At 57.0% G+C, this 26877-nt stretch overlaps 1 protein-coding gene across 1 annotated transcript; it reads right to left on the reverse strand.

The window, feature by feature from the left end:
• Positions 1 to 2474: 2474 nt before the first annotated feature.
• On the reverse strand, positions 2475 to 11478 carry LOXL1 (lysyl oxidase like 1). The gene is made up of 6 exons (XM_075432133.1): positions 10440 to 11478; positions 4826 to 4934; positions 3428 to 3565; positions 2970 to 3126; positions 2778 to 2873; positions 2475 to 2594 (listed from the first exon to the last, which is right to left on the reverse strand). The coding sequence occupies exons 1-6, from the start codon at positions 11476 to 11478 to the stop codon at positions 2475 to 2477; spliced, it is 1659 nt and encodes a 552-aa protein (XP_075288248.1).
• Between the last annotated feature and the right edge of the window lie 15399 nt (positions 11479 to 26877).

Here is a 26877-nt window from a genome sequence, read left to right on the forward strand (position 1 = left end):
AACAAGCCCAGCTCCCTCAGCCTCTCCTCATAGGAGAGATGCTCCAGTCCCCTCATCATCCTCGGAGTCCTCCGCTGGACTCTCTCCAGTAGCTCCTCATCTTTCTTGAACTGGGGAGCCCAGAACTGGACGCAGTACTGCAGATGAGGCCTCACTAGGGCAGTGTAGAGGGGAAGGAGAACCTCCCTCGTCCTGCTGGCCACACTCCTCTTGATGCACCCCAGGATCCCATTGGCCTTCTTGGCACCCAGGGCACACTGCTGGCTCATGGTCAACCTGTCGTCCTCCAGCACTCCCAGGTCCCTCTCCGCAGATCCTTCCCAGCCTCGATGTTTCTATGATCATTTACTTCCCCCCCAGCCCCAGCGTCTTGATTCCACACCCCCCCCACCCCATGTTTGTCATTTCAGCGCCAGTCCTGCGGCGTTTCAGCTCCAGCTCTACCCCTGCAGCCTGGCTGCCAGCCCCACAGGCTTCCCATTCCAGCCCAAGGGTCTCTGTTTTAGACCCAGCATCTCCGTCACGGCTCCGGCTCTGCGTCACTCCAGCCCCCGTCCCCTCGGCCTTCGTCCCCTCGGCCTTCATCCCACCCCTCCCCCAGCTCGGCGACGTCCCAGCTCCAGCCCCACAGCGCCCGTGCCACCGCCCGCTATGCCACCCCCTGCCCTACGCTCGGCACCGGCGGCGCCGGCTCCCGGGCCCGACCGCGCATGCGCCCTACAGCCTCCGGCACTGCCGCGCCCCGCCATCTCCCCCCGGCCCCGCCCCTCGGCCCCGCCCCGCCGCTCCGGTAGGCGCGGGGAGGCCGGTGCAGCTCTCCCGGGCGGGGGCTGCCCCGGGCCAGTCCCCCCCCCCACCCCGGTCCCGAGCTCTCCCGGCCCGGGGCTGTGCTTCCAGGGCCGGGGGGGGGCGGTTCGGGACTCAGGACCAGCCGCAGAGCCGCCGTCTGGGGGGAGCGGGGGGACCGGCGGCTCTTCTCCCGGGGCTCCCCGGTCTGGGGCGGAGCGGGCCGGGCTCGGTATCGGCCGGGGGAAGGGGAAGGACCGGTCTGGGGGAACCGGGAAAGGCCACGACAGCGGGGAGGGGGCGGGCGGTGCTTAAATGGGCGGGGAGGGGGCGGGGCGAAGCTGTAGAGGGTGTGGCTGTGGGCGGGGCCTGGGGTTGGGGGGCAGGAGCGGACGGCTGGGTTCCCAGAGCACGAAGGGTGGCACCGAGGGGGTGGCCGTGTCCCACGCCCCTTCCCCAGCCAGGGCAGGCTGCCAGGAGGGCTTGGGGTGTCGGGGGGGGGGGCGCATACTTGCCTCCCCCCCCCCCCTTCAGGCGTTGTGCCCATCGCTCCCCAGCATCCAGAATTAAAGGCCAAGGTGAAAAAGCCATCGGCTTTTCCCCAGGTGACCCCTCGGGAGAGATCCCCAGCCTCAGTGAGACACCAGACCCTCCAAAGCAACTTGTTTTAATGATTTCTGGTTTTAAAGCCAGTGAAAATAATAATAATATTAATAAAAACAATAATAAACCAAGACTTCCAGTCATCTCCAGGGCTCCCACCCTGTTTTTAAAGGCTGAACAGAGGGAGCAAGCCCCTCGTGAAGGTGATGGGATTTCCAACACCCTCAGTCCCCAAAATAACCGGAGCATCCCAGCGTAGCAGCCGCCTCCAGAAGAGGGGTTGAGCATCCCTGCTAGGGCAGCACCTCCAAATCCGGGCTGTCTTCTTCCCTCCCCCCCTAAAAAAAAACACAATGCCGCAGGGGTTAAAGACTACAGCGCTCTCTATTGCTAATATGCGATTTACATAATTTATACAGCATTGATGGCCCCCTGCCTTTATTCCTACTAAAACTCAGCATCAGTTTCCCTTAGGAGAGACAAAAAAAAAAAAAAGAAGGCTAAAGAAAAGTTAAGTATAAAAAAATATTTCAAAGAGTCCTTCTCGCTTCCCCTCCTTCTAACGTGCAGAAAAATGGGGTCTTTTTTGGGGAGGTTCTTGAGGAGCTGCTGATGGGCCCCGGGGTCTCCGGTGGGACAGAGGAGCCAGCTCAAGCACTTTCTCGAGAGGGGGACAGAGGCTGAGGCAGGTGACGTCCCTCCGGCCCCACTCCCATCAAGATCTGAAAGAAAAGAAACAAACAAAAAAACCCCCCAGGATTTAGGGAATGTGCTTAGGATGACATTTAAACCCATTATTTTAAAGGCAGAAGGGGGGGGGGGGGGTTCATTTGAAACTCAGCTTCGTTCTTCCCCAGAATAACAAGGGATTTCAATATAAACACCCCAAAAGGCAGCGAGACACCAACCCCCAGCTCCACCACTGGCCAGATCCAGCTGGTTTTTGGATGCTCATGCAGAAAATCCAGATGAAAGGGAGGAAAAAAGGAATTAAACCGCTCAGGTCTGACACACACACCACCCCCACTCCCACCCCGTTTTTTTTTTGCCAAAGGAGGGACAGAGAAGGACAGACGGACATCGCCTTACTGGGAAATCTTGCAGTTTGTCGTGGCGACGTAGCGCCCGGTGTAATGGATGTTGCATCTCACCACGTTGTTTGTGAAGTCTGACTCCAGGACGATGTATTTGGGGTTCACTTGAACCTAAAAACGGGGGAAAGAAAAAATACCTCCAAAAATTAGTAAGGGGATGGGGGACGGGCAGCACCTAAACCTGTGTTACAGGGATGGCACCAAAAAAAGGTGCGTGATCCCCAACCCAGTGGTTGAGAAGATCCCAAGCCGACCCCGGATCGGGTAAAAATCTCCCCCTGCGGCTCCGGCCACCTTTAAGACGTAATTCCCCGGCTGCACGTCTGTTATATCGATCCACTGGCAGTCGATGTCGGCGTTGTAGGTGTCGTAGCAGCCGGGGCTCAGGCCCTGTGGGGCAAAAAGGGGGTTCAGGGCATGCTGGGGGGGGGGTGCTGGTGAAGCCCCAGGAACGCTTCGAGCATCTCCCCGGCCCTCCAAAGGCACCTGGGTGTGGGCCGTGCAGGCGTAACGCTTCAGGTTGCCGAAATCGCAGGTGGTGTCCTCCAGGCAGAAGCTGGCTTTGTGGCCCTCGGCCACTTTCCTCCCCGTGGTGGCATCCAGCAGGTCATAGTGGCTGAACTCATCCATGCTGTGGTAGTGCCTGGTGACAGAGGGAGGGTGACACCACCTCCCCCCCCCCCAAATGGCACCGTCCCCTCCCCAGATGTGGTTTTGGAGGCTCCCCATCAACCCCGGGTCCACCCCGGCTTGCCAGCTCCCTCGTTGGGGACATTAAAGGCAGGAGCTTGGTGGCTTTAGGGACACAGGTGTGAAGCAAGGTGACGCCCCCCCCCTCCCAAAGATCTCAAAGCAAAGCCCTGAAAAGTGGGAAGTGCCATTAAAAGAGCCTTCAAAGGCCCACGAAGAGGAGGGGGTGATGGAGGGGAGGTGGGGAGACTCACTGGTGGCAGCTGTGCCACTCCCAGCTGTGCCGGGGCCGGCTGGGCAGAAAGTCGGCCGTGCCCTGGTTCTTCACCCGCTGGGGAAACCGCAGGAGCACCCGCACATCGTAGTCGGTGGCTTCAGCGGTGTAGGCGGTGCTGGGGACATCGGGGAGGGTCAATGCCAATGTCCCCTTGCCCTCAGCCCCAGCCCCGGGGGACAGGAGCCGCCCGAGCACGGGGCACAGGCTCAGCCCTGGCATGGAGAGCTTCCTCCATGGAAAAGGAGATGACGAAAAAAGATGGAGAGGAGAGGAGAGGAGAGGAGAGGAGAGGAGAGGAGAGGAGAGGAGAGGAGAGGAGAGGAGAGGAGAGGAGAGGAGAGGAGAGGAGAGGAGAGGAGAGGTCTTCTGCACTGCGGCACACACCAGACACCTTTGTGCTTTGCTTAGCTCTGTGCTTTGCCCTTGTCCCTCCCCCCTTTCCTTTCCTTTCCTTTCCTTTCCTTTCCTTTCCTTTCCTTTCCTTTCCTTTCCTTTCCTTTCCTTTCCTTTCCTTTCCTTTCCTTTCCTTTCCTTTCCTTTCCTTTCCTTTCCTTTCCTTTCCTTTCCTTTCCTTTCCTTTCCTTTCCTTTCCTTTTTCCTTTCCTTTTTCCTTTCCTTTTTCCTTTCCTTTTTCCTTTCCTTTCCTTTCCTTTCCTTTCCTTTCCTTTCCTTTCCTTTCCTTTCCTTTCCTTTCCTTTCCTTTCCTTTCCTTTCCCTTACCTTCCCTTCCCCTCCCCTCCCCTCCTTTCCCCTCCTCTCCTTCTTCCCCTTCCTTCTTTCCTATTCCCTTTCCTTCTCTCCTTCATCCTTCTCTTTAACCCTTTTTCTTCTCCTTCCCTCTTCCCTTTCGTTCTCATCTTCATCCTTCTCCTTCATCACCCTCTTTCCCCATCACTCTTCCCTTCCCCCTTTCCTTCTCCTCTCCTTGATCCTTCTCCTTCATCCTTTTCCTCCTTAGCCTTCCCTTTCCCTTTTCCTTCTCTCCTCCACACTTCTCCTTCATCCTTTTCCTCCTTTCCCTTTCCTCACCCATTTCCTTCTTTCCTCCATCCTTCTCCTCCTTCCCCTTTCCTTTCCCCTTTCTTCTTCCCCATCCTTCCTTTCCCTGTCCCCTTTCCTTCCCCTCTCCTCCATCCTCCTATTCCTTCCCCCATCAGCACATCCCCGTTTCCCCCCCTCCCATACCCTCCCACCTCCCCGCTCCCCATCACCCCAGGACCCTGCTCTCCCCCCGTGTCCCCATCTCCCCTTCACCCCAGGACCCTGCTCTCCCCCCGTGTCCCCATCTCCCCCTCGCCCCAGGACCCCGCACTCCCCCCGTGTCCCCATCTGCCCCTCGCCCCAGGACACAGCTGCACTCCACGGCTGCTCCTACCTGGCCAGGCACTTCTCCTCGGCCGCGCAGCGCAGCGAGTACAGGTGAGCTCGCTGCACGTAGGTGGATGCTTGCACGTAGTTGGGGTCCGGCACCAAGTCGGGGAGACCTGCCAGGAGGATGGGGACAGCCCTGAGGACCGGGACAGGACTTGGGGACAAGGCTTGGGGACAAGGCTTGGGGACGCAGCAGTCCCCTCTTCGAAGCAGCCAGTGCCGACCTCATGGGGAAGTTTTGCTTTGGTCACCACCACGTTTTTTTAATTTTAAGCTGCAGACGGAAAATCCTCCCTTCCCCTCCCCTTCCTCCCTGGCTCCCGCTGGCAAATCCCAATCCTCCATTTTCCTACAGCGGGATTGCTCAACCCGTCCTCCTGGAAGCGATTACACCCAGCTCTGGGCGGCCGCTGTGTCCGGCCACCCTGCGAGGGGTTATTGGGGTCCCCCTGAACCCCCCAGCTCCTATCCCTGCAGCAGCCAGGGATGGGGAGTGACATGACCCCCCAAAAAGGGGAGTCCCTATTTCCCACCCCGTTTCCTCTTTTTCACCCCCAAAACCGGGGTGAAAGTGGGGGCTCTGCTAACCCCAGCCCCCCCGCGCCATTATCCCTCCTCCCCTTTTATTCCTGATGTTGCCCTGGGCTTGGGGCCGAGCCCAAGTGAGCTGCGAGTGGAGGGACGGACAGACAGACAGACAGCTGCAGGGACGGGTGGGTGCTGCTTTCCAAAAGCATTACAGAGCCCAGCTGGAGCCGGTGCTGCTTCCCCCAGCAACGCCCTTTCACACCTCCCCTTCCCGAAGGCTCCTCCGGGACACCCGGAAAGCATCCTTACATCTGCCTCGCGAGAAGGACTGGGCTGGAGGGATGCTCCCCCAGCGCTCAATGCCTCAGTTTCCCTGCCCACCGCAATTTGCAAAGCCAAGCCCTGCTCTGCAAGAACCTCTGCTTAGCATCTCGCCTTCCTGCGAGTGCGCCAGCCTGTCCCCATCCCCACCCTCATCCCCATCCTTATCCTGACCCTCATCCCCATCCTTATCCTGATCCTCATCCCCATCCCCATCCCTCATACTCATGTCTCATCCTCATCCCCGTCCCTCAATCCCATCCCCATCTTCATTCCCATCCTCATCTCCATCTCTCATCCTCATCTCCGTCTTCGTCTGCATCCTTCATCCCGCGCCCCATCCTCATCCCTCATTCCCATCCTGATCCCAATCCCCATCCCTCGTCCCATCCCCAACCCCATCCTCATGCCCATCCTCATCCTCATCCTCATCCCTCAATCCCATCCCCATCCTCATCTCCATACCTCATCCCCCACCTCATCCCTCATCCACATCCCTCATCCCCATCCCGATCTTCATCCCCATCCCGATCCTCATCCCCATCCTGATCCTCAACCCCAATCCCCATCCCTCATCCCCAACCTCATCCCCATCCCAATCCTCATCCCCATCCTCATCCCAATCCCCATCCCTCATCCCCAATCCCCATCCCTCATCCCCATCCCCAACCTCATCCCCATCCCTCATCCCAATCCCCATCCCTCATCCCCATCCTCATCCCAATCCCCATCCCCAACCCCATCCCAATCCTCATCCCCATCCTGATCCCAGTCCCCATCCCCAACCCCATTCCCACTCTCATCTCCACCTCTCATCCCCATCCCCTTCCAAGGGACCGGGGGGTTCCAGCTACACCAGCTCCTCCCTTTGCACCCAGACAGTTTCCAAAACATTTCCTTTTTCCCCTCCTATTTTTTTTATCCCAATTTTCCCTTTTTTCCGTGGGCAAAAAGAACAATGCCTTCTTGTTTCTTGGCCTGCCTTCCCTCGAGGGATCACGTCACTCCATTGGAGCTCGTTTCCTGCCCCGCTTGCTTGGTCATCGCTGCTGATGTAATACCCAGGGGGGGATGCACACGCCAGGGGGAAAAGTGGGAGAACTTGGAAAGGCTTCCCCCCCACACTTAAAAAAAATTAATAATTAAAAAAAGCGACAGAGAAAGACCCCTGGGCCCCGTCCCGCTTGTGAGAGGAACATTTGTCATCATTTATAAAACAGCTTTTCCTCCCCGCTGTTGTTTATAATGAATTCTTGGACGCTCCGGAGAGAAACCCGACCCCTTCACCAACGGGGAGTTTTATTTTCCCCCCACGATGGAGCTCGCCCTGGATGGCCCCGTTGTTATTGTAGGGTCTCACGCCTGATTTTCAGCTCGGGCCTGGCAGCGAAGGGTCAAACCGCAAGCGCCGGCGTCACTGGGGTTAATAGGATGGCAGGATCCGGCCTCACCACCCTCCAAACGTCCCCTTGTCACAGCAGGGCACCCAACTGTCCCCAGCCCGGGCTGGCCAAACCCTGATCCTTTTTGCTGAGCCAGCACTTTTGCACCTCCTGGAAGTCCGGGGCCCTGGCAACCCCCCGCTATCGCCTCTGAAAAGCGACGACCACAGCAAGAAAATGTTTGTTTTTCCTCCTCCACCCCTCGGCCTGCCCCGGGGAGCTGCCAGAGAAGATTTCCTTCTTCTTCACTGTGAAATTTAGAATAATAAAAAAAGGCAGGCCTGCTCCCCGCCGCGCTGTTTGTGCAGGTGTGCCGGGCTTAGCCGAAAAATCCCGGCTCCGGCAGTTTTCCGAGGGGGCCGCTGCTTCGCCTCCCCGTGCCCGGCAGTGCCGGGTCCCAGCCCCAGAGACGCAGGGACCACCGAAGGGGGTGGCTACGAGCAGTGGGGATGGGGATGTGGGGACAACCCCAAGCAACTGAGATGAACCTCATCCCACCCCACCAAATCTTCTCGGGATCCCTGGTTGTTCTTAAATGCCTGAAGATAGCAACAAAATCAACCCAAACCTGTCCCCAAGCCCACGAAAGGGAGACTTTCCCAGTAAGATTGTCATCTCCTGGCCCAGGTGCCCCATCCATGGGTGACAGCATCCTCGGGTGTCACCACAGCCACCACGACTCCAGCTTAGTGCATACCAAAATCCCCATCACTCCACAGGATTTCCAAAACCTGCTCCTATTCAAACGCCAACTCCAGGCGACCCATTCGCATGAGGACAAGGCAAAAAACCCTGCCAGAGATGGAGGAGAGCAGAGAGGAGGGGTCCGTGGAGGGGTCAGGGTGAGGAAGCCCCTGGAGATGCCTCCTGGGGGTCAGTCAAGAGTGGGGAGCACCGGTAAGAACTGGCACCTTGGTTGAATCCCATGAAGAGGGGTGGGCTATCTACCCTCATGGGTTAGATGCCACGTGGGCTTGGCTTTTGCCAGCGAAGACCTCCTTTCCATGAGATGATTCAGCCACTGGGCAAGACTTCGGTGACACTTGGGTCCTCCGCAGCGGCCGTGAGCTTGAGACATGAAGACTTGTGGTGTCCCCTTCCCATCTCTTTGCCAGTCTTGTCTACTGCCTTTATCTCACTCTCTTGACTAAGCCACACGAGATGCTCGTCTCCCACCCCCACCACAGCCTGGCCACCTATAGATTTAGGACTGGCAACTATTTCAACTCTCCCAAGGTGTCTTCATCAGCTGGTTTTGATGGAGGGAGGCAAGCTCCAATAAAACCCCTCATAAAAGCCGGTGGGATTTAATGGCTTAATTAATCCCCCAGGTCCCCCAGCAAGAGGCCAGGAATGCCGCACATTCCTGCCGGATCGGGTGGGATTAGGAGGCTCTTAAAGAGTTTAGGCGCATAATTAACATCTGATTCAGCTTTATAAAGTGTTTTGACCAATTAAGAAACCTGCCTGAAGGGTGGCCCTGCAGGTGACAGCCTTGGAGGTCTTTTTGGTGACCCCCCCAGGGAGGTGACAGCTTTCCCCAAACAAAGCTTAGCTGGAGAGAGCAGCAGGTGACCTGGAGGAGAGGCCAGGCAGCGGGTTGGCTGCAGAGAGCCACCTCCCTGGGTTGGTCAGATGATCGTTATTCCCTTCTTTAGATTCATCAAGGAAAAAGGTGGAGAAGGAGGCTGGGGGCTCCTGCACCGAGAGATGGGCGTCCTGTTGATGGGCGTCCCATTGATGGGCTTGCCGGCCAGCGAGGGTTGTCCACCCACCCATGGGCACCCTGAGTCCCTAGCAGAGCCACGACACCATCACCTCGGATCCTTGAAGGACACAGCCTTTACCAACTGAGATCTTGGCAGGCATCTTCTTGTTTCCCTCTGTTGCCTCGGGTCATCTGCAGTGCAACCGTCCTCAGGGGTCCCTCCCCAGAGACACAAGGCCACCAGCATCTCTCATCCCTGCACCCCTTGCCCCTGTATCCCTCATCCTTGCATCCCTCAGCCCCTCCATCCCTTGCCCCTGTATCCCTCGCCCCTCCATCCCTCGCCCGGCAGGAGTGGCTGCTCCTGGTGAGGAGGGCAGAGATCCGGGAAGATCCTCTCCACACAAACCCTGTCCCCAAGACCTTTCCCACACATCTTCGGCAGGGCCGGTCGGACCTCGGGCTGACCCAGCCGCGCTGCTCTCGCTGTGTTTACTTGCTCGCACGCAACGGGGCAGGGCCAGGATGAATGCTTTCCCCAGTAGGAACCCCCCTGGGATGGGATTTTCTCAGAAACCAGGGATGGGGCTGGATGGGTTATGGGGTCAGACGGGTCAGAGGCTCCAGCTGAGATGGGTTTCCCAAGGGACAGGCAGGGAACAGATCCCCCAGGCTGCTGCTCCTCATGCCCTCCAGCCTTGCTTCCAATTTCACCACGGTGCAAAAAACACTCTCGGCAAGCCTCAGCCAAAAGCCAGAGGGTTTCATCAGGATCGGGGTCGGTAGGATGTGAAGTGACGGCATCCCTGCTGCGACCTTAGTCTCCTGCTGTGGCCCCGATGCAGCCGGCACGGAGGGGCAATGGGGCTGATTGGCCCTGGGCGAGGTGGCACAGATCCCACTCATGAATTGAGTCTGCCCCGGCACGGGGGACATGGCCAGGATGACCTGGGACACAGCACTGTCCTACCCCAGGAGCATGGCATGCCCCCGGCCCACAGCCACCCCATGATGACCTGGGACGTGGCACAGACCCGCTCCACACATGTGGAATGACCAGGGACACAGCACAGACCCACCCCATGAGGAGAGCGTCCCATCATCCCACAGCACAGACCCACCCCAGGAGCATGGGATGATGTGGGAGACAGCACAGACCCACCCCAGGAGATGGGATGATGTGGGACGCGGCAGAGACCCACCCCAGGAGCATGGGATGATGTGGGACATGGCACAGACCCACCCCAGGAGATGGGATGATGTGGGACACGGCACAGACCCACCCCAGGAGCATGGGATGATGATGTGGGACATGGCACAGATCCACCCCAAGCCCGCTGGGACATGCTCCTTTGCACCCCTTCCCTTTCCTCCCCATTTTTCACCACCTCAACCATCATTCCCAAAACACGTAAGGTCTCCAACAGCCCCTCGGTGGCCCTTGGCCACATTTGTCCCCGCAGCACCCGGGCAGCCTACTCGGAGAGTGACTGGCACCAGACATGGGTGCAGAAGGCTCTGCCCTCGGAGGTGCCCCTTCCCCGGGTGACGAAGCACCCGGGGCACCATCCCACCCCAGGGAGCTGCCACCCGCCCCAGCGTCCCCCCCCCAGACTCACCCCGTCCACCGTGGCTGGGCCTGTAGACGCTGCCCACGCTGACCCGGGCTTGGCTATCGGGGACGGCTTGTGGCATTTCGGGGCTCCTGGCAGGCACGTAGGACTCGGGGCGAGACACCCCGTAAGGCTCCAGTGCCCGAAAAGGCGGCTGCGGTTCGTAGGGTGGGTACTGACCCCTGTACCCCGTCCCGGCGGGAGCTTGCAGGTTATCGGCCGACGCGACGCCATGGCCGGCAGGTTGCTGGTTGGCGTATGAGTCCGGGCCGCCCTGCTCCGGCGAGCCCCCGGCGTCGTGGTACAAGCTATGGGAGTACCGGCGGTCCAGCCCATCGCCCGGTTGCGGGGCGGCAGGCACGTAGGGGCGTTCGGCTGCCGGGTAGTAACCCTGGGCTCTATAGGGGTTCTGCTCCTCCCCGTAGTCCTCATAGCGTGCCCGGGGTGGGAAGGGGTACACCACGCTAGCGCCCGCCGCCGCCGAAGCCACGGCCGCCCCGCCGGTGCCGGTGCTGCGGTAGTAGGTGTACGCCTCGTCGTACGCCCGGGGTGCCTCGTAGGGCTCGTACTGGGGGGCGAAGGGGAACTGGGGGTACGCCGCTTGCCCGGCGTAGGCGAAGGCCGAGGAAGAGGAAGAGGAGGAAGAGGACGGCTGGCGGAGGCGGCCGGCGGGCCGTGCCCGCTGCTGAGCCGTGCTGTCTCCCACCGGCCCCTCACGCCAGTTTTCGGGCACCTGCCCGAAGCCGAAGGGGTGCCGCGTCTGCCCCCGCACCGTCCCCGAGCCCGGCCGCGGCGGGACCGCCGGTGCCTGCCGCCTGACGCTGCCCGCCCCGCCGCTCGTCTCCCCCGCCAGCAGCAACCGGCTCCCCCCCGCCGGTCTCTCCTGGCCCGCCGGGACGTACTCGGCGCCGGTGTTCAGCAAGCTGTAAACGCGCCCGTTGTTCTCCCACCGGATCAGCTGCCGCCACGGCTCCTGCCCGCCCGCCAGCAGCCACAGCCCGCAGCCCAGCGTTGCCCACAGCCCCCACGCTCCCCGCCCCGCCATCCCGGCTTCCCCCCCGACCCCGGCCCGGCCCCGGCCCCGGCCCCGGCCCCGGCTCCCGGGGCGGGCGGAGCGGCCGCGCTCGGCGGCGGCGGCGGGAGGGAAGCGGCGGCGGCGCCGCAGGGTCCTAAAGCCCGGCCTCCGGCCCGGCTCCTGCCCCCCCCGCCGGGAGCCGGGAGGGAGGGCTGCGCCGCGTCGGCTGCGCGTCCGCCCGGTATAAACCCCGCCGAAATTTCGGCTCTCGACGCTTTTTTTTTTTTTTTTTTGTTGAACCCTGGCCCGCCTGCGACATTCGGGTTGAGTTCTGCGGGTTTGGGCGTTACGCAATGGCCTCGAAAGAGGGGGCGGGCTTGGGGAGCAACGCCTCCACTGCTGGCAAAGACCCCGTTCCCCCCCCCCCCGAAAGGGACCCAGGTTCACACCAGTGACTGTCCCACGCGGGGTGAGGGTCCGGGCAAGCGCCTTCACTCCCTGACAAAACCTTTTGAGAGATCTCAAAGGAGAAAATGTGCCAAAAAAACGGAGCTTTTCCCCCAGAATTTGTCTCTTGGTGGCAATCTGGGGGCTTTTCCCTTGACGTTGTATCCCAAGCGAGGACGGATCCTGCACAAAAGGTTTTGAACAGGCTCCGGTGAGGAATAAAACCAAAGACCAGTTGGTAAATCAGGGCTGGAAATATGAAACAAAAAGAGGGGACCTGAGGAGCCAAGCCGGGGGGTCCCCAACCCTGCTGCCAGCCTGATCTGGCCCGTGCGAACCCCAAATCCATCACCATGATGGGGCCGTTGCCCTGGCTTGCTCCTCCGCACCGCCGGAATAAGGGCCTGTGCAACCAGAGCACCGGGGCCCTGCCGCCTCATCCTTCCCGGGGACCCCTAGAATCCCCCCACCCCGGCCTTTTTACAGCTCCACGACCCCAGCCCCGCATCCGTAGGGGGATATTTCGGGGAAGAAATGGGGCTGGGAAAAAGCATGCCAGCAGCCTTCCCTCCGTCTTCCACCCTGGGAAACTGAGGCAGCACCTCGAAAGCAGGGGTGGGCACCCCAACCCCTCCCACTCCCCCATCCCTGGAGCCGGCCTTGGCACTCTCCTGTTGCTTTAAGTCCCAGCCGTAGGGACGTGTGTTTTCCACGTGTAGATTTTTCCTTTTCCCCTTTTTCCCCCCCTCCTGCCGCTTTCGTTCCCAGCCCCGAAGCCAAGGATGGATCCAGGATGCAGCTAGGGGCCAAAGCCAGCCTGACCATGGGGGATCCCAGCACCGGGCCTTACCGGAGGGCCTGAATCCCCCCCATGGGACCTCCCAATTCCCCGCATCCCCCAATATTCCTTTGCTTTTCCTCTCTCCCGCCTGCGCTCCTCCCTTCTCCCCGCAGGGACTGGAAATACCAGAGTTGATGTAATAGGCAGCGTGGCGCGGGCCAAGAAGGAAAGCGTGGCCTAACCTCCTCCTCCCACAGCCCCATGGCCCCACGGCCTCTTGTCCTGAGTGGGGACGGGCACACGGGGGGCTGGCCGTGTGTCGCTCCCCTCCGCATCACCCCAGCCCTGCATGCAGCCAGGATTTGGGGGGAGGGGGAATAGGACTGGGTGTGATATTTGGGGGGACAGGACTGGGTGTGATGTTTGGGGGGGGACACGCAGCAGGGACAGGGTTACCCCACTGCCATGTGGGGCAGGAGGTGTGATGGGGGGGTTCCTATAGGTTTGGTTCAAGGGTGGGGGGTCCTGCCTGCCTCCGCACACCGTCCCGCTCCCCAGGTCGCTGAGATGCCACCGGGGTGCGGTGGCCGAGGGGACAGGCTACCAGTCCCACAGCCCTTAACCGGGAGGCTGAAGGCCACGCAGGGTCCCCCCCCGCATCCCCACAGTCCCCACCCGCCTTCAGCATCACCAGAGAGGATGCAGGAATGGGGTGGCCGGAGGGCATCTGTCTCAACGAGGGGCTCCGGGGCCACCACGCTGGGACACGAGGGGCCGTGTCGCGGTGGACGGGAGGTCTCACTCCCACTAGATGGTGCCAGCAGCCCACGCTTGCCGTGTCACCGCACCCGGGGTGACAGCGGCGGGGAGAGCCACCCCAGCGGGGGCTTCTCCCACCCTAGCCCCGCAGAAACCCAGTCCCGAGGCGGAGTGGGAGCAGGGGGCGGAGGGGCTGGACCCCCCCTCCGAAACATTTTCTCCCCTCTTCGTTTCATAAGGATGGCATGGGGGTGCCCGTACCCAGCACCAGAGCCGAGGATGTTGGGGTGGCTCCCAAAAAGAGGACGAGGCGAAGCCACGGTGCTGGGGAAACTGAGGCAGTGCTGGCCTGGGGCAAGCCCCCAGCCCCGCTTCGGTGCCTCCATCCCTCCCTGCTGGGCTCGACCCCCAAATTTCAAGTTAACCCCTCAGCCAGTCCATTCTGCTTTCCCTTTGCAGAAATTATTGCCAACATGGTGAATTCGTTTCATTCCCAAGTGATTAAATTACTTAGCAACTTAATTACCTAAAGGCTGGTTTTCTGTTATTCTTATTTTTAGGCAATTTGGGATAACCACTCATGTGAGTAGTTGGGTGTCACCTCATTGAATTAACGGGGATGCGTGGTCACTGTGGGACATGGTGGCACGAAGGCTCCTCTGGCTCCATCCACATCGAACTCACCCCAAAGCTCATTCCCAGGATTCTTCTGCCTCCTTTTTAATATGGATTTTCCAGCACTGACTTGCTTTTTCAATTCAGCCAGGTGAGGGAAAGTGTGGGGGAGAAAAAGGGGAATTTAACTGAAAATGAATCTCTGCTTTCTTGCCCCACGACAGGTTGTTTTGGGGAACAGCAGATTACTCCCACAAGCAATTTTAAACAGTTTATGGCAGAAATACCCCTCTTTTCTCCAATCCCCACCACACCGAGGACCACCACGCCCCAGGAGCAAGGTCAGCATCCCCCATCTCTTCAACCCCTCGGATGGGACGAAGGCCTCTCAGCTAAGCTGGTGGCAGAGGACAAGGACAGCCACGTCTGCCTGCCAAAGCCAGTCTCTTCCTATTAATTTTCCCCCCAAATCAGCCAAACTTAGAGATGCTGCAGCCTCACTAGACAAGGAAAGCTCCTCGCGCCTCCGCTGCAGAGGAATCACATCCTTTCCCTGAGATCCAACAGCTCTGCTCTCCCTAGACACATGAAAAAGGAAAAATATAAAAAATAATGCAGATTAAAAGACAATAATCAAAATAACTGTTCTCTGTGTCCCTCTGATTGCTCGGAAAGTTGCACGGGAAGGGAGGTGGGAGACCTTGCATGCTATGAGTGTGGCAGGTCTCAGCCATCCTTTGGGATAGACCTCAGGGGAGTGGGGATGTCCCCTGCTCTATTCCTTCACCCCTATGCCTGGGTGAGTGGCCCGGCATTTACCTCCCTCCCGCCCTGGGCTGCTGGGAAGGGAAACTGAGGCACGGGGGAATTTCTCCCGGCTGGCACAGGGTACGCTCACACCAGGACGTGCACAAATCCCACCCGGTGTTTTGGCATCCATCAGCAGGCGGAGGAGCTCACAGCCAAGGAAACCTGGTGAGCATCCTCCTCCACGTAAATCATCCGCACCCTCCAGCCAGTGCCGGCAAGCGCTTTCAGCAGGGGAGTGTGTGTGAAACTTCATTTATCCACCAACCTAAATGGAAGACGCTTTATTACTTTTATCTCTGCACCTCCATTGAAACACTCACTGGATGAACATAAACAAGCCCTTAACTTCTTCTCTGCCAGCTGCCAACAGGCACGGAGGTCAGCAGCTACAATTGATGCCTTCAAAATCCCCTGTTCAACCATCCGCTTCTTGATTTTAAGCATGGGGTAATTTCCAAGCCAGGGAAAGGCGGACTTGTTTTCCCAGCTGCTGCCCCGGCCATCGAACCTGCCAAACCCTGCTGCCTCACAAAAAAAAGCTTTTCTATTCCTGGTTTCCCTGGGTGGGTATGGGATAAGGCAGAGCATGAAGTGATGCTGAGTTTCCTCCAGTAGCTCGTGGCAGAGGGATTTTTCGGATCATCTTGTCCCGAAAAGTCTTTTTTCCCCCATGAAATTTGCCTGGCAATGGCATCCTGTGGAAAGGAGCTCCAAAACTGAACGAGGGTTGTGCAAGCTCTTTCATCCCTAGAGCCAGTCTTGAGGCAGGAAGGCAAGGAAAGAGGGGGAAAAAAATACGATCCAGGGTAATAAAACTAAAAGTCAAGCTTGGGGTGATGTGGCTCCTCTCCTCCTGCCTCCCCAACCTGGGCAACACCACAAACAAGGTGAAACTCAAGACCAGTTACATGGAGAAAGCTACGGGATGGAGCAGGGAGGTCCCAGCCCTGCCACCACCTCACCTGGGCTTGGTCTGCCCCTTCCCCACCCCATGCTCGGCCCCGAGATGGCTGGGGAGGGTCTGCAAGGGGTGGTGGTCCTTCCTGAACACGCGCTCCCCTAACTTGCTTTATGGCTTCCCAATATTTCCGAACCCTTGCAGCGCTCCTTGCTTTCTACGCTGACGTTCCTCTATCACATTTAGCAATTAAAGGTGTTTTTCTTTTCCCTCTGCGTTTCCTAATGGAGCTTATAATTAACTTGCTTCTGATTCGCTTCCCTGTTTGCGTGCCAGCCTCATCAGAGATGTCGGCAAAGCTCTGCAATAGCATCGCCTCAGGGTTTTTTATAGCCAAGAGCAGCTTGGGAAGCAAATCCAGGGGGTTTCTTTTCCAAAAAGGATGAGAGTCTATGAGTCTCCCTTAACATCCTCCTAGGGAAGCTGAGGAAGTGTGGGCTGGATGAGCGGTCAGTGAGATGGATTGAGAACTGGCTGAATGGCAGAGCTCAGAGGGCTGTCATCAGCGGCGCTGAGTCTAGTTGGAGTCCTGTAGCTAGTGGTGTTCCCAGGGGTCAGTACTGGGCCCAGCCTTGTTTAACTTCTACATCAATGACCTGGATGAAGAGTTAGAGTGCACCCTCAGCAAGTTTGCTGATGACACAAAGCTGGGAGGAGTGGTGGATACACTGTCAGGCTGTGCTGCCATTCAGCGAGACCTGGACAGGCTGGAGAGCTGGGCGCAGAGGAACCTGATGAGGTTCAACAAGGCCAAGTGCGGGGTCCTGCACCTGGGGAGGAACAACCCCAGGCACCAGTACAGGCTCAGGGCGGACCTGCTGGAGAGCAGCTCTGCGGAGAGGGACCTGGGAGTGCTGGTGGGTGACAGGTTGACCATGAGCCAGCAGTGTGCCCTGGTTGCCAAGAAGGCCAATGGGATCCTGGGGTGCATCAAGAGGAGTGTGGCCAGCAGGTCGAGGGAGGTTATCCTCCCCCTCTACTCTGCCCTGGTGAGGCCCCATCTGCAGTGCTGTGTCCAGTTCTGGGCTCCCCAGTTCAAGAGAGATGAGGAGCTACTGGAGAGAGCCCAGCAGAGGGCTCCGAGGATGATGAGGGGACTGGAGCATCGCTCCTACGAGGAGAGGCTGAGGGAGCTGGGCTTGTTCAGCCTGAAGAAGAGAAGGCTGAGAGGGGACTTTAGAAATACCTCTAAATATCTGCAGGGTGGGTGTCAGGAGGATGGGCCCAGACTCTTTTCAGTGGTGCCCAGCGACAGGACAAGGGGCAACAGGCACAAACTGAAGCAGAGGAAGTTCTGTCTGAAGGAAGAACTTCTTCACTCTGAGGGTGACAGAGCCCTGGCACAGGCTGCCCAGGGAGGTTGTGGAGTCTCCTCCTCTGGAGATATTCAAGAGCTGCCTGGACGTCGTCCCGTGCAGCCTGCTCTGGGTGACCCTGCTTCGGCAAGAGGGTTGGACTAGATGACCCACAGAGGTCCCTTCCAACCCTGACCATTCTGTGATTCTGTGAGAACATCGCTGTCCCCAGGAGATGCTGTCCCTCAGCATCCAGCTGGCAGGGACATCCACAGCCAGAAGAAGCTGGCAGAACCCACGGCTTCACCCATATTCCCAGCTCTTGTCCCAGCCCAAGCCACCGCTGAGCATCCCATCCAGGGTGGCAGGGTTTTAGTCAAAGCCTGTGGAGGAGAAATACAGCTTCTGAGACCTGTCTTGGTAGCTCAAATTAGCTTTCAGTGTTGGACCAGCTGTTGGGGAGACTAAAGATGACCGAGAGAAGCATCCTTTTAATCTGCACAGCTGCCTGCTCCCAGCACATGTGGAGGAGCGCCTGCATTCCACCAGAGGTTTCTCTTAGCTCACGTAAATTGAATAAAGTTGTCATCACCGTAACCTCAGCGGTTCTGCATGAGGAATGTTCCCTCCCTTATCTCCCCAAAACTCCTGCCTTGGTTTGCCAGCCAATTTGGATTGCTTTAATGCTTTGCCACCCAACCTGGGTCTTAGCTACGTCAGGAAAATCCATCACGCTCCTTGAGACGCGAACAAAGTCCGTGAAGCTTCGAAGCTACACCAGCCTTCCCAAAGGGCATCGTTCTCTCACACCCCGAGCCTGGTCACCATCACGGTCCCCGGAGCAAGCCAGCCTTGCTGGGGGACAATGCTTACCTCAAACAGGGAAGATGGGGGGGGAACCTCACCAGGGGCATCACCCTCATCATCTCTGGCTTCCTTCCCCTGTAGCCTTCCCGCGCTCCCATGGTCACAGCTGGCTGGCTGAGTCCAGGGCTTGGTTTAGGTGCAGAGGAGATCTTCATCCAGCTCTGTGTGAGGTGGACAGAGGCTCAGGAGCATCCATCAGCTACTGCTGCTGCTGCAAAAAAAGGCATTAAAGCTTCCTTTGGGAAGCCAGGGGTGAGGTTTTCTCCAGCACCTTCTCACCTGGAGGCACCGGAGCAGCCGTGGGTGCACCACCAGGTCTGGCAGGGCTGTCTGCACCCAGCTGTGCAAGAGAAGCACCCCAATTACAACCGCCAGCGGAGCCCCAGGGGAAGTTTTCTACCTCCGCACCATCCCCCTGTTGATTTCCACAAGGTGAACCCAAACGTTTCCCCCCACACCACTCATGCCTCTCCACCAAGGCACCGTAATTATTAATCACAGCCAACGCGGCAGCACCCGGGGACCGAACAACCCCAGCAGCGCCCAGCTGAAGGCCAGCCCTCCCTGGCTCTGCCCATTACTCCCAGCAGCTAAAATAACACAAACACACTATTCTCAGGGGATAACTAATTTATTTTTTTTTTTAATTAAATCTTAATGCAAGCACTGAGGGTTTCCCTGCGCAGAAGGGGTGACCCAAGGTGGCTCGGCTGTCCCAGCATCGGCAGATGGCAGCCTCAACAGCCTAAAAACCACCCACCGCTGTCTCACCCGTCCCCATAGCATCAGCCTGGGGTCTCAGCATCCCTCGAGCAGCCTCAGCTCCCCCCCCCCCCCGGGGGTCTCAGCACCCCTCCAGGGGTACCCAGCGCAGCACGCATACCGGGTACCCTGCGGGCTTCGATCAGGGATGGCAGGAGATGGAATTAATTAGGGAGGCAGAGTGGATAATAACATGTTTTTTAAAGTGTGTTGTTTGCAGCAGACATCTCTGGAGTGAGTTATTTATAGGATGCGTCTATAACCTAAATAGAGCAGACGAGTTTCGCCGCTTTGCTCAGGGGGGTGATGCTGGCTGGGTCCCAGGGGATGCAGACCCCGCCCCTTGCTGATGCTCCCAGGCACCCCGAGCCCCTCCATGGGCACAGCAGCGCGTTTCGAAGCAAGCCACCAGCCTGAGGACCCTGAGCTTCTCCTTCTTAGCAGTAACTTTGGTTAAATGAGCAGGTTTAATGAGCAGATCCTTGTTAGGGTACTGCAGTCCCCTGTGATCCCTCCCATGGGACCCCGAGGAGGAAGATGCGATGCTCACCGTGAGCTGGACCAGCTGCTTCACCACAGCTTCATCCCAGCCCTGGGCTGCTGCAAACAGGGAGCAGGAGACAGGGCCATATCCTGAGCAGGACAGAGACAGGGCAAAGCTGTCCCGCAGCCCCAGCTGTCCCAGCCACAACCCAGCTGGGAACTGGGGGGCATTTCAGACCCTCCCCCCCCCCCCCCCCCCCCAATCCCAGTTTACCCCAAAAGAGTCTCACGTGGGCTGGTAGGGATGCCACAGCCATCTCCCCACACCAGGAGCAATGAACCTCCTCCCACCACCCTGTTCCTCCTCCCCTTTATTCCCTCTGGCTGCTCTCAGGTATTTAATATTTGCCCCAGGTTTAACCCATCGCCGCCCTCTTGCCTGCAGCTGCTCAGACTCTCCTAGGTGTGCTGGGACAGTGGTGGCAGTTGCCACCAGCAAAGGATTGTCCCCAGACCTTGCCAGGACAGCGTGTGCTTGCAGGGGGGTCCCCCAAACCCTCATTTAATTCACCAGCCATAGTCAGCGGTGGGGTTGTAGCCATGCTACTCCCGTGCCTCAGTTTCCCCCCCCCTTGCCTGGGAGAAGCCCCAAAACCACCAGCGGAAAGCTGAGCTGATGACAGGGAGGATAAATAAACCCCAACATGGCCCTTGTCTTTCCTACAGCCGATTTAAAAAGGAGAAACGCCACCCACAGCCGTGACAAATGTCTTTGTCTGACTCGCAAGTGGAATAGCTAACACCCGGAGAGTGGTGGCTGCTTACCCTCTGGAGTGGTAGGTGTATAAATATATAGCGAATAAAATGAATAGTTTTGTTTGTTCTGCTCTTATCTAATTTAATAGCTTCTGGGTGAGCAATTACTCTCTGTAACAAGAGCAAATAAGCAGCATTAGCGTAATTTGTTGAGTATTACTCTGCTTTATGCTATATAATGCAACATTAGGACTTCAGCACTTACTCTTAAAAGAAGGTTTTCTGCTCCGGTCAAGGCTAGAGGGATGCTCAGCGTGGGTTAGCCCTGGTTTTACCAGCAAAACCTCAAACCCAGCTCCTTTTTGCCATTCTCAGCTAGGAAAAACTGCCTTTTTTTTTTTCTTTTTTTTTTCCCCTTAATATTTGCTGCAGAAGCTCTGCAGGATTAAATCCTTCCTGGAGGAAGGGGTAAGAGGTCTTACTATGTGTCTGGGTGCATCTCACCGTGACGCTCATCCTCTCCCCCAGCCAAAACAAGGCTGAAGCTTGCCTGGGCAGCCCTGCACACAGCTTGGATTAAAAGAGAAGGAAAAAAATTCACCTGTCAAGAAAGCAAGAGAAATCAGCCCATCATCTTCGGCCGGACCAGCTATATACACAAGTTTAAATGGTCATTAATGCATCCCTTCCTGCTTGGAATCGTATCTGGGTTAATGTCCTCGCCGGCGCACTCGGTGATGGACATCTCCATTAGAAGCAGTTGAAAAAGCGACAAGAACTGTCTGGGGAAAAAGAGAAATTGGCTTTTGGGCTGAGGAGAGGTGGAAATTTCATATAAATCTGCTTATTTGCTTTGTTGCTCGTGAGGAAACGGAAGCAGCGGCTCTGCATCTGTGTCCGTGTGGAGAAGGGACTGGGAAATGGGAGCTAAAAAAAGCCCAAACCACAGCAGTTTTGGGGTTTTTCTGGGGAGAAACAAGCACTTTTTTTTCTCCAGCAACCCCAAATCCTTCTCCCCACACCCCTAGGGAGCTGCCTTATCTGTACCCCATGGAGGAGATCTTTCCTCCAGCTGTTCATCCCTGGGGAGCAGAAGTAAAGCCCAGTCCTTCCAGAAGACCCCTGTTCACCTTTGAAACACTCCCAGCAGCTCCCAGTCTTTCCAGTTGGCCTCACTGGTCTTGGAGGAAGGAACTGAAAATCTGGATGGATCTTGCCCTGGCTGTACCTCATTTTGCCTCCCTGTGGGAAAGAGAGGGGGAGGAAAAGGGGGTGCATGGACACCTTGAATTGGCCCAGAGCGAAAAAGGATGTAGCATCATAGAATCATGTAATGGTTTGGGTTGGAAGGGACCTTATAGATCATCTAGTTCCAACCCCCCTGCCATGGGCAGGGACACGTTCTACTAGACCAGGTTGCTCAAAACCCTGTCCAGCCTGGCCTAGAACACTTCCAGGCATCCATCTAGTCCCTTTGCCTACACCCCCTCGCTGGGTGCTGAGCACCCTCAGCTGCTCTCGTCTCATCCCATCATCTCATCTTATCATCCCATCCCAGGGACCCACTCCTGAGCACAGGGATGGGCTGAGTCTGACTGTCCTGGGTTTGGCCAGGACAGGGTTAATTTTCACCGGACTCCAGGAAGGGGCACAGCCGGGGGTGGGGGCTGACCCCACCTGGCCAAACAGAGCCGGGTATTCCATACTACGTGATGTCACGCTGGGTTCCGGTGGGGGGGGCGGCGCAGCGGGAACGCACTCGCGGCTTGCGGGGGCGCGATGCTGGTCTTGTTCGGGAGAGCGGCTGTCTGGGTCGTGCGGTTCGTTGTTGTGTTTTCTCCTTATTTGTACCATTGTTGTTACTGTTCCCTTTGTTTGCTGTTCTGTTAAACTGCCCTTATCCCGACCCACCGGTTTCTGCCTCTTTCTTTTCATTCTCCTCTGCACGCCAGCGGGGGGAGGGGCGGCCGCGTGGCGCTTTTGTTGCCGGCGGCAGCCGAAACCAAAACATTAAATTGGCGCCCAACGTGGGGCATGAATAACGGCAGGGCTGAGCAGCGGGTGTTAAAACTACTTTCTTAGATTTTGTTAAATTTTTTTATAGGCATTTTTCTGTGTTAGTTAAACAGTTGCCGGTAAAAATGTTGCTGACTTTGTTCAGATGGCTGTGGTTTTTGAACCCTTATTTGCAGTATGTGTTTACTGCCATGCTGTTCATCATCACTGGAAAAAGGATTAAGATGATGATTTTGCTGTATTGTACGATATCGACTTATGATATGATAACATCACTGTGCATGAAATTAGTCTTGTATTTGCATGCGGCGCTGCGGTCATTTCCATACCTCAGATCCTATGTCTTAAAATTTGTTAATAATCAAACCCAGCCTGTGGGGAAAACCGAAGGAGACACCTTCCCCCACTCTTTCGCCCCCCCTCTCTCCCTCAGGCTGGTCCTAACGGCTTTTGAGAATTTCAAGTACCCGTGGGATGCTCAGGCCAGCGGGGTTGCAGGTTTTGTTTAGGGTTAAACAAGTCGTTAAGAACATCGTGCAGAGACCTGCCCCAGGGCTGGATAGCAGTGAGTGGCTGGGTGTGTGGGACAGCATGGCCAAGTACCTAGGGCAGTGGGCACCACCGGTGTTTTTTAAACTCACCCCTGAACAAATACAGAATCCAGACAGTCTAGTAAAATATCTGCAAAAGGTGTGCTGCCACCCTGGGAACTCCAGAGAGACACAGATCACTGCAACGTGCTAGGGTCTGGCCCACGCCTACCGAGCTGCCCTGTTCAACACTGTTCAGTGCCCTAAAGCGGAAAGGGGGGGAAGTGAAGAGGCAGGTGCTGCGACTGGCGCTGCCACCCCAGCCGGCCCTGCAGCCCCTCCAGCCCAGCAGGCAGTCACAGCCCCCCCGACCGGCACCACGGCTGCTGCAGCCACAGCTGCAGGGTCTGCCTCGGTTTCCCTGGCAGGCACAGCAGCTGCTCCAGCTCCAGTTCCAGCCACAGGCACAGTGACTGAGCCCAATGACCAACCTGTGCCGGTAGCAGTCGCCCCCGTAAAACTAAAGAAAGACGCAAAGAGAGCAGATCGCTCCGGGAGGGATGATGATGAGCCAGGGTCATCACGGGAGATAGAGACAGAGATCATCACCCGGTCCCTGTCCCTGGGTGAGCTGCGAGACATGCGGAAAGATTTCAGCCGCCACCCAGGCGAGCACATTGCTACCTGGCTGCTGCGGTGCTGGGATAACAGGGCTAGCAGCTTGGAGTTAGAGGGCAAGGAAGCCAAGCAGCTGGGATCCCTGGCCAGGGACGGGGGCATTGACAAGGCCATTGGGAAAAAGGAACAAGTCCTCAGCCTCTGGAGGAAACTTCTGTCAGGCGTGAGGGAGAGGTACCCCTTCAGTGATGATTTTGTATGCTATCCTGGCAAGTGGACAAATATGGAAAGGGGTATTCAGTACCTGAGGGAATTAGCTGTGCGGGAGCTGGTTTACTGTGACACAGACGATGAGCAGGTACCCACAGACCCAGATGAACTCCAGTGCTCACAATCCACTTGGAGGAAGTTTGTGCGGAGCGCACCCTCCTCACATGCCAACTCACTGGCAATAATAGACTGGAAAGGTAAAAAGGCACCAGCAGTGGATGAGGTGGCTGTCAGGCTCCGGCAATATGAGGAAAGTCTCTCTTCCTCCCTTGTCTCAGCTGTGGAGAAACTGGTCAAGCGACTAGAAAAGAATATGTCCTACTCCCCACCTGTACGGGCCAGTGTCTCAGCTATTAGGGGCAGACGTTTCTCTGCTCAGGAGAGGGAATACAGAGGCTATACACCCCGGGGCACCCTGTGGTTCTACCTGTGTGACCACGGAGAGGACATGAGGAAGTGGGATGGAAAAACCACCTCAAGTCTAGAGGCGCGAGTACGTGAGTTGCGAGGTAAAGCAATCACCAAAGGGGATTCTCTTAGGAAAAATGCTGCTCCAGTTGCCAGCAGCCAGCTCTCCAGAGCAGGTAGACAGTTTGATCTTGATTCTGATCCTCTGGAGGGGACCTCCAAGTCATTCTTACAGCAGGTGAGCAGCAATTTCTCTGACCAGGATTAGAGGGGCCCTGCCTCCAGCCAGGTGGAGGAAAGGGACAACCGTGTTTATTGGACGGTGTGGATTCGGTGGCCTGGCATGTCAGATCCACAAGAGTATAAAGCTCTAGTGGACACTGGTGCACAGTGTACTTTAATGCCATCAGAGTTCAAAGGGTCAGAGTCCATTTGCATTTCGGGAGTGACAGGGGGGTCCCAAGAGCTGAGTGTATTGGAGGCTGAAGTGAGCCTCACTGGGCAGGAGTGGCAGAAGCACCCCATTGTAACCGGCCCCGAAGCTCCGTGCATCCTTGGGATGACTGTCTTAGGAGAGGGTATTTCAAGGACCCAAAGGGGTATCGGTGGGCTTTTGGCATAGCTGCTTTGGAGACGGAAGAAATTAAACAGCTGTCCATTTTGCCTGGTCTCTTGGAGGATCCTTCCGTTGTGGGGTTGCTGAGGGTTGAAGAACAACAGGTGCCAATCGCGACCGCAACGGTGCACCGGCGACAGTATCGTACTAACCGAGACTCCCTTCTCCCCATTCATCAGCTGATCTGCCAGCTGGAGAGTCAAGGAGTGATCAGCAAAACTCGCTCACCCTTTAATAGTCCCATATGGCCAGTGAGAAAATCTACTGGAGAGTGGAGACTGACAATAGACTACCGTGGCCTGAATGAAGTCACACCACCACTGAGTGCTGCCGTGCCAGACATGCTAGAACTTCAATACCAGCTGGAGTCAAAGGCAGCCAAGTGGTACGCTACAATTGACATCGCTAATGCATTCTTCTCCATCCCTTTGGAAGCAGAGTGCAGGCCACAGTTTGCTTTCACCTGGAGGGGCATCCAGTACACCTGGAATCGACTGCCCCAGGGGTGGAAACACAGTCCCACCATTTGCCATGGACTAATCCAGACTGCACTGGAAAAAGGTGAAGCTCCAGAACATCTGCAGTACATCGACGACATCATTATATGGGGCGACACAGCGGAGGAAGTTTTTGAGAAAGGGGAGAAAATAGTTCAGATCCTTCTGAAAGCCGGTTTCACCATTAAGTGAAGTAAAGTCAAGGGACCTGCGCAAGAGATCCAGTTTTTGGGAATAAAATGGCAGGATGGGCGCCGTCAAATCCCAATGGATGTCATCAACAAAATAGCAGCTATGTCTCCACCAACCAGCAAAAAGGAAGCACAGGCCTTCCTGGGTGCTGTGGGTTTTTGGAGGATGCACATCCCAAATTACAGCCAGATTGTAAGTCCTCTGTACCACGTGACCCGGAAGAAGAATGATTTTGAATGGGGCCCTGAGCAACGACAGGCATTTGAACAGATTAAATGGGAGATAGTTCATGCCGTAGCCCTTGGTCCAGTCCGGTCAGGGCAAGATGTTAAAAACGTGCTCTACACCGCAGCCGGGGAGAATGGCCCAACCTGGAGTCTCTGGCAGAAAGCACCAGGGGAGACTCGAGGTCGACCCCTGGGGTTCTGGAGCCGGGGATACAAAGGATCCGAGGCCCGCTATACTCCCACTGAAAAAGAGATTCTGGCAGCATATGAAGGCGTTCGAGCTGCTTCAGAAGTGGTCGGCACTGAAGCACAGCTCCTCCTAGCACCACGATTGCCGGTCCTGGGCTGGATGTTCAAAGAGAGGGTCCCCTCTACGCATCATGCCACCGATGCTACGTGGAGTAAGTGGGTCGTGCTGATCACCCAGCGTGCCCGAATGGGAAACCCCAGTCGCCCAGGAATTCTGGAGGTAATCATGGACTGGCCAGAAGGCAAAGATTTTGGAGCATCGCCAGAGGAGGAGGTGACACGTGCTGAAGAGGCCCCACTGTATAACCAGCTGCCAGAAGATAAGAAACAGTATGCCCTGTTCACGGATGGGTCCTGTCGCATTGTGGGGAAGCAGCGGAGGTGGAAGGCTGCTGTATGGAGCCCTACACGACAAGTCGCGGAAACTGCCGAGGGAGAAGGTGAGTCCAGCCAGTTTGCAGAGGTGAAAGCCATCCAGCTGGCTTTAGACATTGCCAGTCGAGAGAAGTGGCCAGTGCTCTATCTTTACACTGACTCTTGGATGGTGGTCAATGCCTTGTGGGGGTGGCTGCAGCAATGGAAGAAGAACAATTGGCAGTGCAGAGGCAAACCTATCTGGGCTGCCCCATTGTGGCAAGATATTGCTGCCCGGCTAGAGCAGTTGGCTGTAAAAGTCCGTCACGTGGACGCCCACATCCCTAAGAGCTGGGCCACTGAATAACATCAAAACAACCACCAGGTAGTTCAGGCTGCTAAGATTGAAGTGGCTCAGGTGGATCTGGACTGGCAACATAAGGGTGAACTTTTTATAGCTCGGTGGGCCCCTGACACCTCAGGCCACCAAGGAAGAGACGCGACATACAGATGGGCTCGTGACCGAGGGGTGGACTTGACCATGGACACTATTGCACAGGTTATCCATGAATGTGAGACATGCGCTGCAATCAAGCAAGCCAAGCGGGTAAAGCCTCAGTGGTATGGAGGACGATGGCTAAAATATAAATACGGGGAGGCTTGGCAGATTGACTACATCACACTGCCACAAACCCGCCAAGGCAAGCGCTACGTGCTCACAATGGTGGAGGCCACCACCGGATGGCTGGAAACCTACCCTGTGCCCCATGCCACCGCCCGGAATACCATCCTGGGCCTGGAAAAACAAGTCCTGTGGCGACATGGCACTCCCGAAAGAATCGAGTCAGACAACGGGACTCACTTTTGCAACAGCCTCATAGACACCTGGGCCAAAGAACACGGTATTGAGTGGGTGTAT

This window comes from Opisthocomus hoazin, chromosome 10 (assembly GCF_030867145.1).
Source record: "Opisthocomus hoazin isolate bOpiHoa1 chromosome 10, bOpiHoa1.hap1, whole genome shotgun sequence".
In the NCBI taxonomy this organism is placed as follows: Eukaryota; Metazoa; Chordata; class Aves; order Opisthocomiformes; family Opisthocomidae; genus Opisthocomus; species Opisthocomus hoazin.